Source organism: Mesoplodon bidens (genome assembly GCF_964165515.1).
Source record: "Mesoplodon bidens genome assembly, chromosome: 10".
NCBI classification, from domain to species: Eukaryota; Metazoa; Chordata; class Mammalia; order Artiodactyla; family Ziphiidae; genus Mesoplodon; species Mesoplodon bidens.
This window is the reverse complement of record NC_138172.1, coordinates 56449032-56465318: the sequence shown is the minus strand read 5'-3', so window position 1 is coordinate 56465318 and position 16287 is coordinate 56449032. Positions and strand designations below refer to the sequence as shown.

The 16287-nt window shown below is 41.5% G+C and overlaps 1 protein-coding gene across 3 annotated transcripts in view; it reads left to right on the top strand.

Annotated features, from left to right (window-relative positions):
• Window positions 1-15899, top strand: part of CMC1 (C-X9-C motif containing 1) — a 123119-nt gene extending 107220 nt beyond the window's left edge. For 2 of the 3 annotated variants that reach the window (XM_081246104.1, XM_081246103.1), the window contains exons 3-4: window positions 12369-12459; window positions 15636-15899. In XM_081246104.1, coding sequence (XP_081102230.1) covers window positions 12369-12459; window positions 15636-15756 — 212 coding nt within the window. In that variant the 3' untranslated portion in view covers window positions 15757-15899. Of the gene's footprint in view, window positions 1-6958; window positions 7016-12368; window positions 12460-15635 lie in introns of all 3 variants that reach the window. The other variant, XM_081246102.1, reaches the window with a different exon arrangement.
• Window positions 15900-16287: the final 388 nt, after the last annotated feature.

Here is a 16287-nt window from a genome sequence, read left to right as displayed (position 1 = left end):
AATACTCAGTATATATCAGTGGCCATTATTATTTTGATTTTATTGCTATTACTATTAACATCTTTAAATACCTTGCAAGAAAAAATCATGAAATCACATAGGAAAATGGAAAAACAAAAAAAGGCCACCTGAAATAAGACTGTTTATTCTAATGGAGATATGGACCCGGCTCAGCATTAATGTATTATTGCCCTTTGTTCTCCATAAACAGAGATCATCTCGTTCCAAGTGCTACATACTAAGGGCTCCTGGTCGGGATCACATTTTATTCCCATTGAACTTCCATTCCAGTAAATGGAGATAAAGAATCTGAGCAGCTCATCACCAGCTGCCTGTCTGCGACTCACCTGAAGTACAGGGAACTAAACATGTCCAGGGCTGCCTTGTTCAAAATGGCAGCCACTATGCACATGTCACTTTAATTAACTTAATTAAAAAGAAAAATTAAGTTCCTCAGTTGCATCAGCCACATTTCAAGTGCTCAGTAGTCCCATGTGGCTAGTGGCTACGCTATTGGAAAGTTCAGAGAACATTTGCATCATTGCAGGAAGTTTTACTGGACCATAGAGATATAACATGAACTATATTTATAATTTTAAACTTATAGTAGACACATTTTTTAAATGTGACATTAATTTTAAAAGATAAAAGTAATTTTAATGTTTTATTTAATCTATATAGTAAATAAATATTATCTACTTAACATGCAACCAATATAAAAACTATGAACTAGATAGTTTATGTTACTTTTTCCATCCTAAGCTCCCACAATCCAGTATGTCTTTTACACCAACAGAACGCCAAAATTAGGAGTAGGCACATTTCAAATCTTGCTTGGTAGCCATGTGTGCAGGGTTTAGAGGGTTACAAACCCAAGTTTACCCAGTGAAGACACAACTGTTTGGTATTATTGAATTGCTTTGTGCATCTATCACTGTATTATAAACACATTGAAGTTAGGGACCCTGTTTTGTACTTAATGAACACTTGATTAAAGAAATAACTGTCCTGGAAGTAAAAGTTGGAAATAAAAGCTATGTTTAATGCATCAGTGATAAGGAGCAATGATTTTTGTTCTAATCCTCTCTCTGACCTTATGTGAATCAAAGATATTTCTGGACAGCAGAATTTCATAAAATGTTAACATAAAAACCAATAGGTGGGACTTCCCTGGTGGCGCAGTAGTTGAGAGTCCGCCTGCCGATGCAGGGGACATGGGTTCGTGCCCCGGTCCGGGAAGATCCCACATGCCGCGGAGTGGGTGGGCCGGTGAGCCATGGCCGCTGAGCCTGCGCGTCCGGAGCCTGTGCTCCGCAACGGGAGAGGCCACAACAGTGAGAGGCCCGCGTACTGCAAAAAAACAAAAAAAAACCAATAGGTGATTGTCACTCCTCATCTTAGCATTCAACAATAATGACCATGCCTTCTTTAACCCAAACTGTCCCAGGAAAGATAGTCATTTGTGGATACCTTTTATTTATTTATTTTTATATTTAAAAATCATATTCAAAAAAATTTACGGAAGAACAAAAGGAGAGTGACCTTAGAAATTTTAATAATAATTAAACATAGCAAGTCCCAATTTTTATTCTGTGTTTCCCTGTTATGAAAGTTTTATACTTGAAATTCATATTCATAAAACTCGAAGTTTTATATACAATGTGTTTGAATGAAACTAATTCATTGTGGACCTGGAACACACCTATCTTGTCAGTATTGCTCCAGATTCCAACACACCTCCAGTCAGTCCCCCTGCACCAGCAATCCTGGTTCTTATACTTGCATCCATGAAATATGACATTTTTGAAAACTTTGATTTTTTGGCTACTAATTTGTTTTGACGAGAGGATAGTCGTGCTTTTTGCCCATAATTTCAAAATTTTTTAGTTTTTTGACTTATACATCCCATAAATACTATTTCCTTCTAGTCATCTTTGTTTATAAGCCAGCCTTAGGCATTTGGGTCACATACACTTCAGCATAAAAGATGAAGGGGAACACTGCCGTGTGTCCCTAGCACCTGGGATGTACAGGTTCTTGTTACAGGACACCACGTGCATGAGATGTCACTCTTGTCAGATGACTGATGGGGTGAGTATGCCATATTTCCTTTTTGTCCTTCAAAGTATGTTATTTACCTGATTTTGAGAAAGTTCGCCTGGGATACTGTCATCTGAAGGTACTAGTCTGTGGTTGTGTTTATAGATCCATTTCACCACCATCATCATCAGAGTCTGGAGTGCTGCTTTCAGTTCTTCACATTCATCTTCTGATTCATCTAATACGTGGGAATCATCTTTTTGTCAGTTTTCTTTCTTCTACTCTAGGCAGTGTATTAGTTTACTATCACGGCTGTAACAAATTATAAACATTTAGTAACCTAAAACAGCACAGATTTGTTACATTACAGTCTGTAGTTCAGAAGTGTGACACAGGTCTTCCTGGGTTAACATCAAGATGTTGGCAGAGGGACTTCCCTGGTTGTCCAGTGGTGAAGAATCCGCCTTCCAATGCAGGGGACACAGTTTCAATCCCTAGTCGGGGAGCTAAGATCCCACGTGCCGCGGTGCAACTAAGCCCACGCCACACAACTACTGAGCTCATGCGCCTCAACTAGAGAGCCCAAGTGCTGCAAACTACAGAGCTCATGCGCCCTGGAGCCTGCATACCACAACTAGAGAAGAGAAAACCCACACCCCACAACTAGAGAGAAGCCCGAGTGCCATGATGAAGAGCCCGCACGCTGCAGCTAAGACCCGAAGCAGCCAAAAAAGCAAAAAAAATAAAAAGTAAAATTAAATAAATAGGCCTTCCCTGGTGGCGCAGTGGTTGAGAATCTGCCTGCTAATGCAGGGGACATGGGTTCGAGCCCTGGTCCGGGAGGATCCCACGTGCCGCGGAGCAACTAGGCCCGTGAACCACAACTACTGAGCCTGCGTGTCTGAAGCCTGTGCTCCGCAACAAGAGAGGCCGTGATAGTGAGAGGCCTGCGCACCGCGATGAAGAGTGGTCCCCGCTTGCCACAACTAGAGAAAGCCCTCACACAGAAACGAAGACCCAACACAGCAAAAATAAATAAATTAATTAATAAACTCCTACCCCCTCAACATATTCAAAAAAAAAAAGAAAACCACAGCTTTAAAAAAAAAAATTAAATAAATAAATATTTAAAAAAAAAAGATGTTGGCAGAGCTGCATTCCCTTCTGAAGGCTCTATGGGAACATCCATTTCTTTGCCTTTTTCAGTTTCTAGAGACCTGTCTTAGCTCGAGCTGCTCTAACAAAAATAACATAAATGGATGACTCATGAACAACAAAACTTCATTTCTCACAGGTTTAGAGGCTGGAAGTCCTAGATTAGAGTGTCAGCATAGTTGGGTTCCTCTTCCGGGCTGCAGACCTTTGTGTCCTCACATGGTGGAGAGCAGAGAGCAAGCCAGCTCTCTCCCTTGACTCTTATTAGGATGTTAACCCCATTTATGAGGACACCACCCTCCTGACCGTATCTCATCCTAACTACCTCCCAAAGACCCCACCTAATATCATCACGTGGCAGGGTAGTGGGGGTGCAGTGGGGTTTCAACACATGGATTTTGTGGGGACACCAACATTCAGTCTGTTACAAGGCACCCAGTTTTTTGACTGGTGTTCCTCTTTTTCCATCATTACAGCCAACAGGATAACCTCCCTCTGACCCTGCCTCCATCTTCACATCTCTTTCTCTTTATCTGTGCCTCCCTCTTCAACTTTCCAGGACACTTGTGATTACTTGGGCCCCACCCAGATAATCCGGGATAATCTCCTTATTTGAAGGTCAGCTGCTTAGTAACCTTAATTCCCCTTTGCTATGTAACCTAACATATTCACGGGTTCCAGGGATTAGGATTTGGACATTTTGGGGGGCTATTCTATCTAACATAATCAGAAAGTGAAAAAAAAAATCTCAAATCTCAACTGTGTTCAAGGAAAGCAAAAAGCAAAAGACTACTTTTATGTATTCATGAATGATGATGTAATACATCAAGCAGTACAATAAGAAAACTGATAAAATAATGAAGGTTTATTTCACTGTGGCATCATTTTTCTAGGTGATTCCATCATTTTGTTTTCATATTATTTTAGCCTTTTTTTTTTAGCATAGTTGGGAATAAATGCTGAGTCATGATGAATTAAGTTCTAGGATAATATATAGTAAAAATGTTTCATTAAGATCATTAAGAGTCTATGTTGTGTCTTAGCCTTATACAAAGATGCAATGAACCTATATGATAATTGCAAGATAGAAATGAGTTTTATTGTATTGCAAAATATGTCTGTTTTCTGTGGTTTTTTGGAAGGCCTCTAAGAAAAACTGAAAATCATGAAATATCTTTAAAATATTGGTTAAAGCTACTCATGAAAGAGACTCAGAAATTAAAATTGGGTCCAGTGGACCCTGATCTCTATACAGAAGGTCAGTGTCTTGGTTCCCTTGCCTTCTGTGATGCCCTGAGGTCCTTCTGTCTTCCAGTCTCCTCTCCTCTCTTTCTCTGCTGGACCCTTACCTATTGGCAGCCCAGTGGTTACCCAGGACCTCTTTACTTTTCATTATTTTTAATAAGTTACTACTGTCAAAACAGTCTCTTCCAACTTGCCTCAGCGCCATAGAGCTGAGTGCTTTCTGGAGAGTCTACTTGGACATTTCAAAGGTCCCCCAGCTGGATGTGTCTGAAACTCGTCCTCATCTGTTCCCCATCTCCCTCCACGGGCTGCAGCCAAAACAGAACAACGTCATATGTGTTTCTTTTCTGGTGTTTTTGTCATCACACTGCGCCGTCTGCTCCCAGTGAGAAGTGCAGGCCAGCGGTCCCCAACCTTTATTGGCACCAGGGACCAGTTTCGTGTAAGACAATTTTTCCATGGGCTGGGGGGCGGTGGGGGGGTGGAGGTGGGGATGTGATGGTTCAGGCGGTGATGCGAGCGATGGAGAGGAGCAGATGAAGCTTCGCTCGCCCGCCCGCTGCTCGCCCACCGCTCACCTCCTGCTGTGAGGCCCGGTTTCTAACAGGCACTGCCCGGGGGTTGGGGACCCCTGGTGTAGGCATTATTCCTGACTCCTTGTCTGTTACCCCCTGAACTGATGCTTCTACTCCTCTGCCTTTTACCCCCTTGCCATCTCTCTTTTTTTAATTATTCCTTTTTTTTTTTTTGCGGTACGCGGACCTCTCACTATTGTGGCCTCTCCCGTTGCGGAGCACAGGCTCCGGACGTGCAGGCTCAGCGGCCATGGCTCATGGGCCCAGCTGCTCCGCGGCATGTGGGATCTTTCCGGACCAGGGCACGAACCCGTGTCCCCTGCATCGGCAGACGGACTCTCAACCACTGCGCCACCAGGGAAGCCCCCCTTTGCCATCTCTTGCTCGGATTATTGTACTCACATCTTAACCAGTTTCCCTCTTATTCCCACTCCTGCCTCCCTGCCAGCTCTTCTAGTTCTCTGCAGAAGAAAATCTGATGGTGCCATTCCACTGTGTAAAACCCTTCTAAGGATTTCCATTCCCCTCAGGGCAAAGCCTAAACATTGAGCACTGCCTGCTGGTCATAGTGGTACATGCCTGTCCTCCTCTACCTCCCATCCACCAGCTGACTCAGTGTAGATCATAGCTTACAAGGATGGTAAGCCCCTCTTGGATGGGTTTGGAGTTCCAATTCTGTGCTTCCATAGCACCCTCCCTGCCTTCCCCTGTCTGAGTGGGTACCACATTCGCCTGGTAGCACTTTTTAATTGTCTGTCTTCCTCAGGGACTGTTGGTTCCCTCTGTCTTTTTCAGCATGGAAACCCAGAACCTAGCATAGTGCTGGGCGTGTAGTAAGTACTTGGAAAATGTTCATTGAATGAATGAATGACTGATACTTTATGAACCTATGGGATAAGTAATGAAAGAATTTTTGAAAAAATTTAAAATTTTAATTTATTGAATCAGTTAATAACTATGAAAGCCTGAATTAACTCATTGGATAGTGCCTGGGATGTAATAAGTACAATGTTAGCTATTATTGCTGTTGTTACTATTATGAGGCAGGAATGTAAGTGACTTTTTTCTTTTTCATTCTACTCTGATAATTTAAGAAAAAAATAAATGATTTGGGATTAACATATATACACTACTATATTTAAGGTAGGTAACCAACAAGGACCTGTATAGCTACTGTATAGCACAGGGAACTCTACTCAGTACTCTGTAATAACCTGTATGGGAAAAGAATCTGAAAAGGAATAGATACGTGTATATGTATAACTGAGTCACTTTGCTGTACACCTGAAACTAACACAACATTGTAAATCAACTATATTCCAATATAAAATAAAAAATAAAAAAAGAAGAAAAATAAATAAATATTTGCAGTTGGATCTCTTCTTAAACATTAAGGTGATGGCATGATTTGGTGATTTCCCATCTGCAGTATTTTTTTTTTTTTTTGCGGTACACGGGCCTCTCACTGTTGTGGTCTCTCCCGTTGCGGAGCACAGGCTCCGGACGCACAGGCTCAGCAGCCATGGCTCACGGGCCCAGCCACTCCGCGGCATGTGGGATCTTCCTGGACTGGGGCACGAACCCGTGTCTCCTGCATCGGCAAGCGGACTCTCAACCACTGCGCCACCAGGGAAGCCCCCGTCTGCAGTATTTTTGATTTACCTTTGGAAACGGAAACATTTTGAAGGTGTGAGTGCAGTGAAGAAACCAGTATTTCAGTGAATGTGTCTCATAAAAGATGAGGTGGCTTCTGCATGTTATGTTTTCCATTGAAGGGTTAGTTTTATGGATCTCTTGAAAAATTGTCTATGGAATTTTGTTGTTGTTGTTACAGTGTTTGCTGGCAGATACTCACTAATACACTTTTTGCAACTAAATTGAGCTTGTCCTAAGCAGCTTCTCACCCAGTCTAGAATTATGTATAATATTTGGCTTTTTTGTAGGTTGGATTGGATTGAATTCTTTCCAGAAGCCATACTACTGGTATCATGGACTCAAAGGTTGTGAAGAGATCTTACAGTTTCATTACTAAATTTTATAAACAAATGTATTCATAAAGTCAGAGCTGTTTACAAACTATTTCCCATGAACTTCATGAAATACTGTTGATTATATAGATAATGTGCTTTGTGGCCTGTGGGCATGGCTGCCCTCTCTGAGCAGCCATTAGGAGGGAGAGGACACATACCTTGGTTCAGGTCTTCACCCCTGCACTAGACGCTGGTGAGCTCAGCACCCAGGGCCCTCTGCCCCCACAGCTTGAGGAGGTTCTGCACACAGGCCTTCACTTAGAAGATAGCTTCTCCTGGGAAAATTAGCTTTAGATTTCAATTTCTATTATAAATCTAAAACTCACAGACACCTTTGTCTGAAGCGAAATCTTAAGAAAAGTTGACACCTACCTAGGCTGTCCCCAAATTGTATCATTTAAAAACCTCTTCTGATTCAGTAACTGGTCAACAGATCATTTATACATTGTATCAAGTACATCTCTGTTTTTATTATCTAGCTCACTATAAGGAAACCATTTTATGCATAAGATTTCCAGTTGTAGAGTTGATTATATGTTTTGAATTTAGGGTGATTTAAAAATCTGCCTACTACATTTCTTTAATAAGCAAGACCTCCTAAATGTCTTTCCTTTAGATTAAATTGAAGTTCCAGATTTGAAAGTGAAACCTTCAAGATGGTGGTGTAGTCATGGAAATATTACACAGAGCTTTTATGTTAAAATTCTAAATTACGTTGGTACCCAAATAGAGCTCTGCTTTTTGTAATGCTGGAAACAAAATAGGTACTCTATAAGTACTTTACTGATTGAGGAAATAAAAGTACTAGAAAGTTAGAGGTAAGTGCTATGTCTAAAGATGGTTGTGTAAAAATTCATAAGCTCAGGATTTTTTAGAAAATATAAGTTAGTGGAATCACAAAAGGAGTGGTTCTGGTCAGAGAGATGAAACATTGGAATTACTTCTTTTAATATTGTATGTTTTTAAATTGTCATTTCTCATTGAATGCTTTAGTTCTACCTGTATGACTGCATTTGCAAAATAATACGTTGCTTGAAACTGACTAAATGAAAAGTGTGGAAGGTAAGTGTTTCTGCTCCCACACACAGCCTTGCCCTTCATCGTTGGCTTAATCAGGAAACCTTATTATTGGCGGTTATTTAAATATTAAAATACGTTCAGAAGTTCCATAAATTAAATGTGTGAAAAGCAATGAATTCCAAACCATTTCTTTCTCTTACTGCTTTTATATGGAGGTTCCCCAAGTTTTTTCTTATATAAACTGGAAATTATATGGACTTCTTATACTTAATCACAGTATGATTATTTTGCCCATTATCCCAGACTAATAGGAGAAGACTTTATCTCTTTCTGTTTTCCCTAGCTTCACTTGATCCAAATTTTAGCATGCCCGCAGAATATTTTTACCCATAGTTTATTTATTAAGTGGTTTCTTTCAGAGAAATGAGTGTTTACAGAAGAAGGATAGAATTTCATGTTCTTGATATTTTGAAGAAAAAAGTCTTGAGTGCTATCTTTAAGCACATTTCTTTAAAGTTTGGAATAACTTTTAATCATCTCTCTCACTGTTTATTGATATTTATTTGCATTACCTTAAGATATACGTAAGTTAATGAAAGTTCATTTTCATAGTCTTTAATGGTGAATAATTTATTTATATACAGGTATAAGAGCTCTTTAACACTTAATATTGAGAGACAGAAGAGATTTAAATTGGGCTTGTTTCAGAATACCATCCTAGGAATCTGGCAACATCACTGATATATGAATGTTTGCTAATGTGGTTTGAAAGAAGGATCCTCATTAAAATCTTGTTGCTAAACAAGTGACAGAAACCTTACAAACAGCTTGAGGCTTCAGGCCAGTCACAGTTACTCCTGAAGAGATCTGGACAAGTGTGAAAATTCAGAGACTGTGCCTTTATTGTAATCAGAACACATAAATGCTATCTGGAGTCAATTCCCTACTTGAGGACATTTTTAGTCATATTAGGGAAAACAAATCTTAACATAATTCAATGCCTAAGCCTTCTGTTGTGAATTTGTCAAGTGTAAAAGTATTGGGTGTGTTAAATTCAGAAAGTGTACTTTTGGTAATAGCCCTTGTATTCATGTTTTCCTGCAAGGGACTGGGGTTTGGTCAACTAGCACATGTTCATGAGGTAAAGTTCATGATGCTCATGACCTTTCTGTAGATGATATTTGAGTGCACTGGTTGATCCAGGCCTCTGAGTGATGGTGAGTCTGCGAAGAGTCAGCCCACGGTGTGTCACCACCATCTAACATTTAGTCACTTCTGGATTAACTTTATGTTCACATTCCCTTTGAGGGTTGCTCCTGTCTTAATTCTTATTTAGGATCATAACCCTTGCCTCTAGAAAGGCAGATCTTAACATCAGGCTGTACGAAGAGCAGTTAACATGTAGGGATGCTAATGGCTTTCCAGAGTGGAAGTTAGTGGACTTTTCAATAACCTCATGGCCCCCCATTCAGGACCTTTGATGAGAACGAGCTGATTGTAAGTCTGCTCTGCCTTTTTGTTTTTGGTTTTGTTTTGTTTTGTTTTTGCAGTACACAGGCCTCTCACTGTTGCGGCCTCTCCTGTTGAGGAGCACAAGCTCCGGACGTGCAGGCTCAGCGGCCATGGCTCACGGGCCCAGCCGCTCCACGGCATGTGGGATCTTCCCGGACCAGGGCACGAACCCGTGTCCCCTGCATCGGCAGGCAGACTCTCAACCACTGCGCCACCAGGGAAGCCCTGCTCTGCCTTTTTGAGTCATAGGGGATCCTCGTCAAAGGACACAGGAATTCCCCTTGCTCTGATTTGGCCCACATGCCCAGCTCATCAGTGAAGAGACGACAAGAACATTTGTAGCTGAGTGAAAAAGATGCCTGATTCGGTTCAGGACTCAGTAAACAGTGGCAGTTCTGAGACTGGTGAACAGCAAGCTGAAGGAGCCCCACGCTCTGAGCTGGAGCATCCCTGCCCCGCTGTGTGTGACCAGACACGCACACCGTTTGAAGTCAGGTCCTCTCCCACATCAGCTGTCCTTGCTCACATCGCCCCTCATCCTGCAGACTGTGCAGTGGACTTGGACGTCCATGCCATAGGCCTCTAGATCTGGCACAGCCCCCTCAAAGGAGTTTCTTGTGCATTTACAAATCTCAATCATTTTCAGTTTGCTTGTGGTTTAAAACCACGTTTGTTACACATTTTGTGTCTTCATGGAGACTCCTGAAATTACCTGCTTGCTTTAAGATGATTATAAATTTTATTTCTTAGTAGTTGAAAGGGTAATACCGAGCTCAAGAAAAGAGAGGAATCCTGATAATTTTGTACTAAAAGAGTTATAAAAGCTGTTCTCCAGCTTCTCTGTGAGGATGATGTCATATTTTAAGGTCTGAGATGGACATGGTTGGTTACAGACTGGAGGCGGCCGGGGCTGGGACTAGAGCCCCCAGTGGGTAGGAGAAGGACCAGAAGAGTTCAGGAGAGTCGCTGCCCAAGCAGGGGAACCCCGCGCACTGTCCTGAGGAAGGGCTGAGGAGGGACCTGGTCTGACCCAAAGCAGACCCAGTAGAGAAGCAGGGGGCCCCACTGTGGCTGGCCTCTGGCACCTGGGTTTTCTGGGTTGGTGGTCCTGAGAAGGCAGGATGCCAAGGGGCCAGTACAATTTAAAAGGGAAATTACCAGAATGGAAATGTGATAGAAAGCCATTTGGATTTTCTGGGGCATTTCAGAGTTGACTCAGGAATGGGATGGGAGCCCTATTATCAGAAGGGAAGGACTATGGCAGGTTGTGTGAAAGAAAGAGGGTAACTTGATGCCATCAGAAGACACACAGAAACTGGCCCCCAGAGGCCCGTGTCTGGACACAACTCCCCTTTTACTCTTCCTGTTCATTTCTTCTAGAATATACTCTTTTTTTAAAAAAAAAATGAAGTATAGTTGATTTACAATGTGTTAATTTCTGCTGTACAGCAAAGTGATTCAGTTATACATATATATATTCATTCTTTTTAAAATATTCTTTTCCATTATGGCTTATCACAGGATTTTGAATATAGTTCTCTGTGTTATACAGTAGAATATTGTTGTTCATCCGTAGAATATACTCTTTTTCTCTGTAGGGAGACCTTGGAGATGCTGCAGGTTTGGTTCCAGACCACTACAATACAGTAAATATCACAATAGAGCGAGTCACACAAATTCTTTGGTCTCCTGGTGCATTTAAAAGTTACGCTCACACTATATTAAAGTGTGCCTTATGTCCAAAAAAAGGATGTACATGCCTTAACTAAACAACAGTTTATTGCTAAAAAGTGCTAACCATCATTTGAGCCTTCAACGAGGCTTTTTTGCTGATGGAGGATCTGGCTTTGATGTTGGTGGCTGCTGACTGATCAGGGTGGAGTTGCTGAAGGTTGGGGTGAATTTCTTAAAATAAGACAACAATGAAGTTTGTCGCATCGGACTCTTCCTTTCATGAATGATTGCTCTGTAGCCTGCAGTGCTGTGTGATAGCATTTTGCCCACAGTAGAACTGCTTTCAAAACTGGAGTTAGTCCACTCAAACCCTGCCGCTGCCTTATCAACTAAGTTTATATAATATTCTAAGTCCTTTGTTGTCACTTCAACAAGTTTTATAGCATCTTCACCAGGAGGAGATTCCATCTCAAGACCACTGTCTTTGCTCATCCATAAGAAGTGACTTCCCCTCTGTTCAAGTCTTATCAGGAGATGCAGCAATTCAGTCCCATCTTCAGGCTCCACTTCCAATTCCAGTTCTCTCGCTATCTTCTCTGTGTTGGCAGTTACAATAGTAACATCAAAGATCACTGATCACAGGTCACCCTAACAATTATATTAATACTGAAAAAGTTTGAAATATTTCAAGAATTATCAAAATGTGACACAGAGACATGAAGTGAGCAAATGCTGTTGGAAAAATGGTGCCGATAGACTTGCTCGAAGGAGTGTTGCCACAAACTTCAATTTGTAAAAAAATGCAGTGTCTGCACAGTAGTAAAATGCAGTACAATGAAGTCTGTCTGAATTAGAAATCCTACATACTCTCTACATTCTGCCTCTGTGAAGCCACTTCACTCTTCACCTCAGAGGTCTCCTCTCCCCCTTTCAAATCTACGGAGTAAAGGACTTTTATTCTGCCTTTTATCCATGTACACGTCTTTTGTGGAGCATGTCCTGTGAGCCAAGCACAGTCTAGGTAATAGGTGTTAAATGAGTGAATATTTTAGAGCTGTTAACAATTACAGTGATGGAATTACAAGTCATTTTTTTTCTTCCAAATTTTTTATTTCAGATTTCACTAAATGTTGCAAGGACTCTGGAATCCTTATGGTAGTAAAATGCCGCAAAGAAAATTCTGCATTGAAAGAATGTCTAACTGCTTAGTAAGTAGTTACCTCAGCGTTTGTGCTCCTGTGTATATGTGTGTGTGTAGTATGTGTAGTAGATAAGAGTATGTTATTTAACTCATTACATGTAATATATTCTCTACTTCTCCCCACCAAATTTGTCATATAGTTGGCTGAGTCTAAAATTTTAATTTGTTAAAGATTCTTCTGAGAAAAATGATACAACATATTTATGAAGGGTCTTTTCAAGTTTTGTGTTTGTCAGCATTTTATCTGATTAAAATACATGATTCTTCATATGATTTAATAAATTCCTTTTCATGAACAGAAAATAGAATATATTATAGATGGGTTTATGTTTATCTCTTCTAGTGAAAAGGTACTTTTGCCAGCCTTGGGATCTTTTGGACTAATGTAATTTAACTTCTAGGAGAGTTGCAATAAATCAAATGAAGGCTACAAAGGTAAATTTAGATTTTTGAAGTTAAATTACTTTGAAAAATAATTCTTAAATATCATGTTCACTGATATGCTGTTGTAGTTCCTTGGATCTTAAAGTAAAAATATGCAGAGGTCTTTGAATGCAGCTGCTTTCTGCTCATCTCCCCACATGTTTTATCACCCGCATTATTGACAGGCAGTGTTGTGGATACAGTACTTTAGTGAGTAGGGAGTTGGTAGTTGTCTGTGAGATCTTAGTTTTGGCGAACACTTCCTTCCTTCTGTATTCTGCTCCCCTAGCCTGTGAAGCATCTATGTCAGGATGGTTTGATACTTCTTAGGCAATTACATAAAAAGTGGTGATTATCTGAATCTTAAATTGTTTTCTGATAACAAATAATGTACACATGAGTTTATAGACTCTTTTAGAATACTGAATCTCTACATTTATAGATGAGGAAACATACTCCAAGTCCGCATGTCTTTTCTCAAGTCAATAAACAATTCTAATAGCTGCTCTTTTTTATGAGCCCAGACCTGCACTAAGTGTTTAACTGTGGAAAAGTAAGAGTTCTGGTCCCTAGAGTTCCCGAGAGATGTTGAATGAATAGAGGAACCTCTTTCACATTTGTGTGACTGAATTTGTTAAATTCCCTTTTGTACATTGATTAAAGGATTTTGACACCTCGGTTTCAGTCATCATATCATAGGGACTCATTATTCTTAGTTGGGACAGGGCAGCACTGGAGCCAGGAGCAGGGACCGTGGGGAAGGCAGCAGGCTGGTGTCTCCTGGGTCCCCCGGGCGTAGCTCCCCCTGCAACCCATGCAGGGTCCTCACTGTCAGGTGGGGTGATTATTCCTCACGTGGAAACGCGTCACCCCAGCACTGGCACATAGGAGATACTGTGTACTCAGTCACTGTTAGCTCTTTTTAAAAGTTTGTCTGTGTTATTTGTTAGCTTTTGTTATCTGGATATTAATCATTGACATATCCTGCCATCTCTCGCCCCCTAGAGATGGAGAAGATAACAGGTCCCAGTCCATCCTGGGGGACAGGGGGAGGCTGTAACTGCTTAGAAGAGAGGGGAGCAAACCAAGAGGACATTTGTGGGAAAGAAATGAGAGCTATTAGGAAGAATTCTACTTGACCTCAAGTCTCAACATACTCTAAGAAATACTGCTTTTTTGTCTTTGCTTAAGTGGGGGCCCTGCTTTACTTCCTGTCAACCTTCCATGGGTGGAACCACTACCCTTTCTCATCTCCGCCTGGTGACACCCTGAAACAGTTTTGTGTTCTGTTATTTCTCCCCGTCTCTTCTCACTCATCCCTCAGTAAACTGCAGTCTGGCTTCTGCCCTCGTGACGCTGGAACTGCTCTTCCTGGAGGTTCCAGTGAGTGTCTTTTCCATCTTTTCTCTGATACTTGACCCCTCTCTGGAAACCCCTGGAAGTTCCTTCCATCTGGCTTCCCTCTTTACGCTCTTTCCTGTCTCCTCAGCATCTCTACCTATTTCTTCTCCACCTTTTCTTCCTTAACCTCTTCCTTAAAGCTGGTTCCCCAGGTTCTCTTCTCCGTTTTAAATCTGAGAAAGCTCAGTTTGCACCCGTGGAATTCAGCTGCTTCCTATGGGTCATGGCACTTCTCCACTTCCCTCTGCCGGTCCGAAACCGAACTGAGCTCCTTTGACTCCTGCCTCGTGTCTTTGTGAATTACAGTTGTCTTGGACCTAGAATCTTCCTGGTCTCCTAACTGTTGATTTCGTCTCCTCAATCTCCCCCAGATCCACTTCATCCTTTTCATCAGAACTGTGCTTCCTTTGGCTTAGGTCCTCCTCATTTCTTGTCTGGATTATTGTAATAGCTTATTTATTGGACAATCTTGCTGCCCACCTTTAGCCTATCTGCCACACGCTGTCAGGTTCATCTAAGGCAGTGGTCCCCAACCTTTTTGGCACGAGGGACCATTTCGTGGAAGAGTTTTTCCACGGTGGGGGCGGGGAGGGGATGGTTCAGGCGGTAACGCGAGCAATGGGGAGCGGCAGATGAAGCTTTGATCCTTGCCCGTCGCTCACCTCCTGCTGTGCAGCCCAGTTCCTAACAGGCCGTGGACCAGTACCGGTCCGTAGCCCAGGGGTTGGGGGCCCCCAATCTAAGGCACAGAACTGATCTTACAGTTGCTTTGTGAATAGTGCCCGTTCAGGGTAGATTTGACTTCTCAGTGGGGCATGAATGGATCGCCATGATTTGGCCCTCCCCATTCCAGCATCTCAGGCCCTTTCTCCTGCACATGATCTGCTATGGTGGTACTAATCTACTTGTACTTCTTCATGCATCACAGTTTTTCCTCATCTGTGGGATTTTCCACATGTGCCTTCTATGTGGGTTTCTGTTGGTCCTTCAAAATGCAACTCAGACGTCTCCCCAACAGCTCCCCTTTCTCCACTCTGCCCCATGTTTCGGGCCACAACTGCCATAGTACTTTGTGTACATAATTGTGATGCAGTCTTGTCTGCTCTCATGGGTCCCTGAGGATGGGTGCCCTGACTTCCCATTGTCCTATCCTGGGACATTGCTATTCAAAAAAGAACCATTAGGTCTTTTTTTTAAACTACTTTGGTAGCCTAATGTTTACAATGAATTTATGGCCATTACTAAAAATCTGCTTCTAAAGATTGTTCCTGATGAACCGGATGTCTGAATTTATTGTTAAAGTAAGCTTATACGCTTGTAAAGTGATTCACTTTAAAAGATTTTCATTCTTTCTCATAGCTATAATGATCCAGCCTTTTATGAAGAATGCAAAATGGAATACCTGAAGGAAAGGGAAGAATTCAGAAAAACTGGAATTCCTACCAAGAAAAGGCTGCAGAAGCTTCCCACAAGCATGTAGGCAAATATTCAAATGATACTCAGTAACGCCAATGTCCATGGAAATCACAGTCACCTGAAATGATGGACTCAAAGAAGTGTTTGCTTTATCCTTAATTATGGAAATAATTTTATCTGAAATAAAGATTTTTTTTAAACTTCAAAGTTGAGTTTATTGAATGGGATAGGAGTAAGTGGGGAATTGGAACATGGTTTACCTGGGCATAATGGGTTTATCCTTAATTATGGAAATAATTTTATCTGAAGTAAAGATTTTTTTTTAAAACTTCAAAGTTGAGTTTATTGAATGGCATAGGAATAAGTAGGGAAATGGGACATGGTTTGCCTGGGTTGTAATGGGGTTTTTCATATAGAGAACAGCTATAGTTCTCTAACAGTGATACCAATTTTTAGGGGTCCACATGAATCTTACTCATCAATCTATAGACTAATCATGGGGCCAGAAGTAACTAAAGGAAAGCAGGAATGGACAGCCTTCAAAGGAGTTAATAACTTGGCAGTATAGCAGGATGGTCATGAACCTGGCTCCACC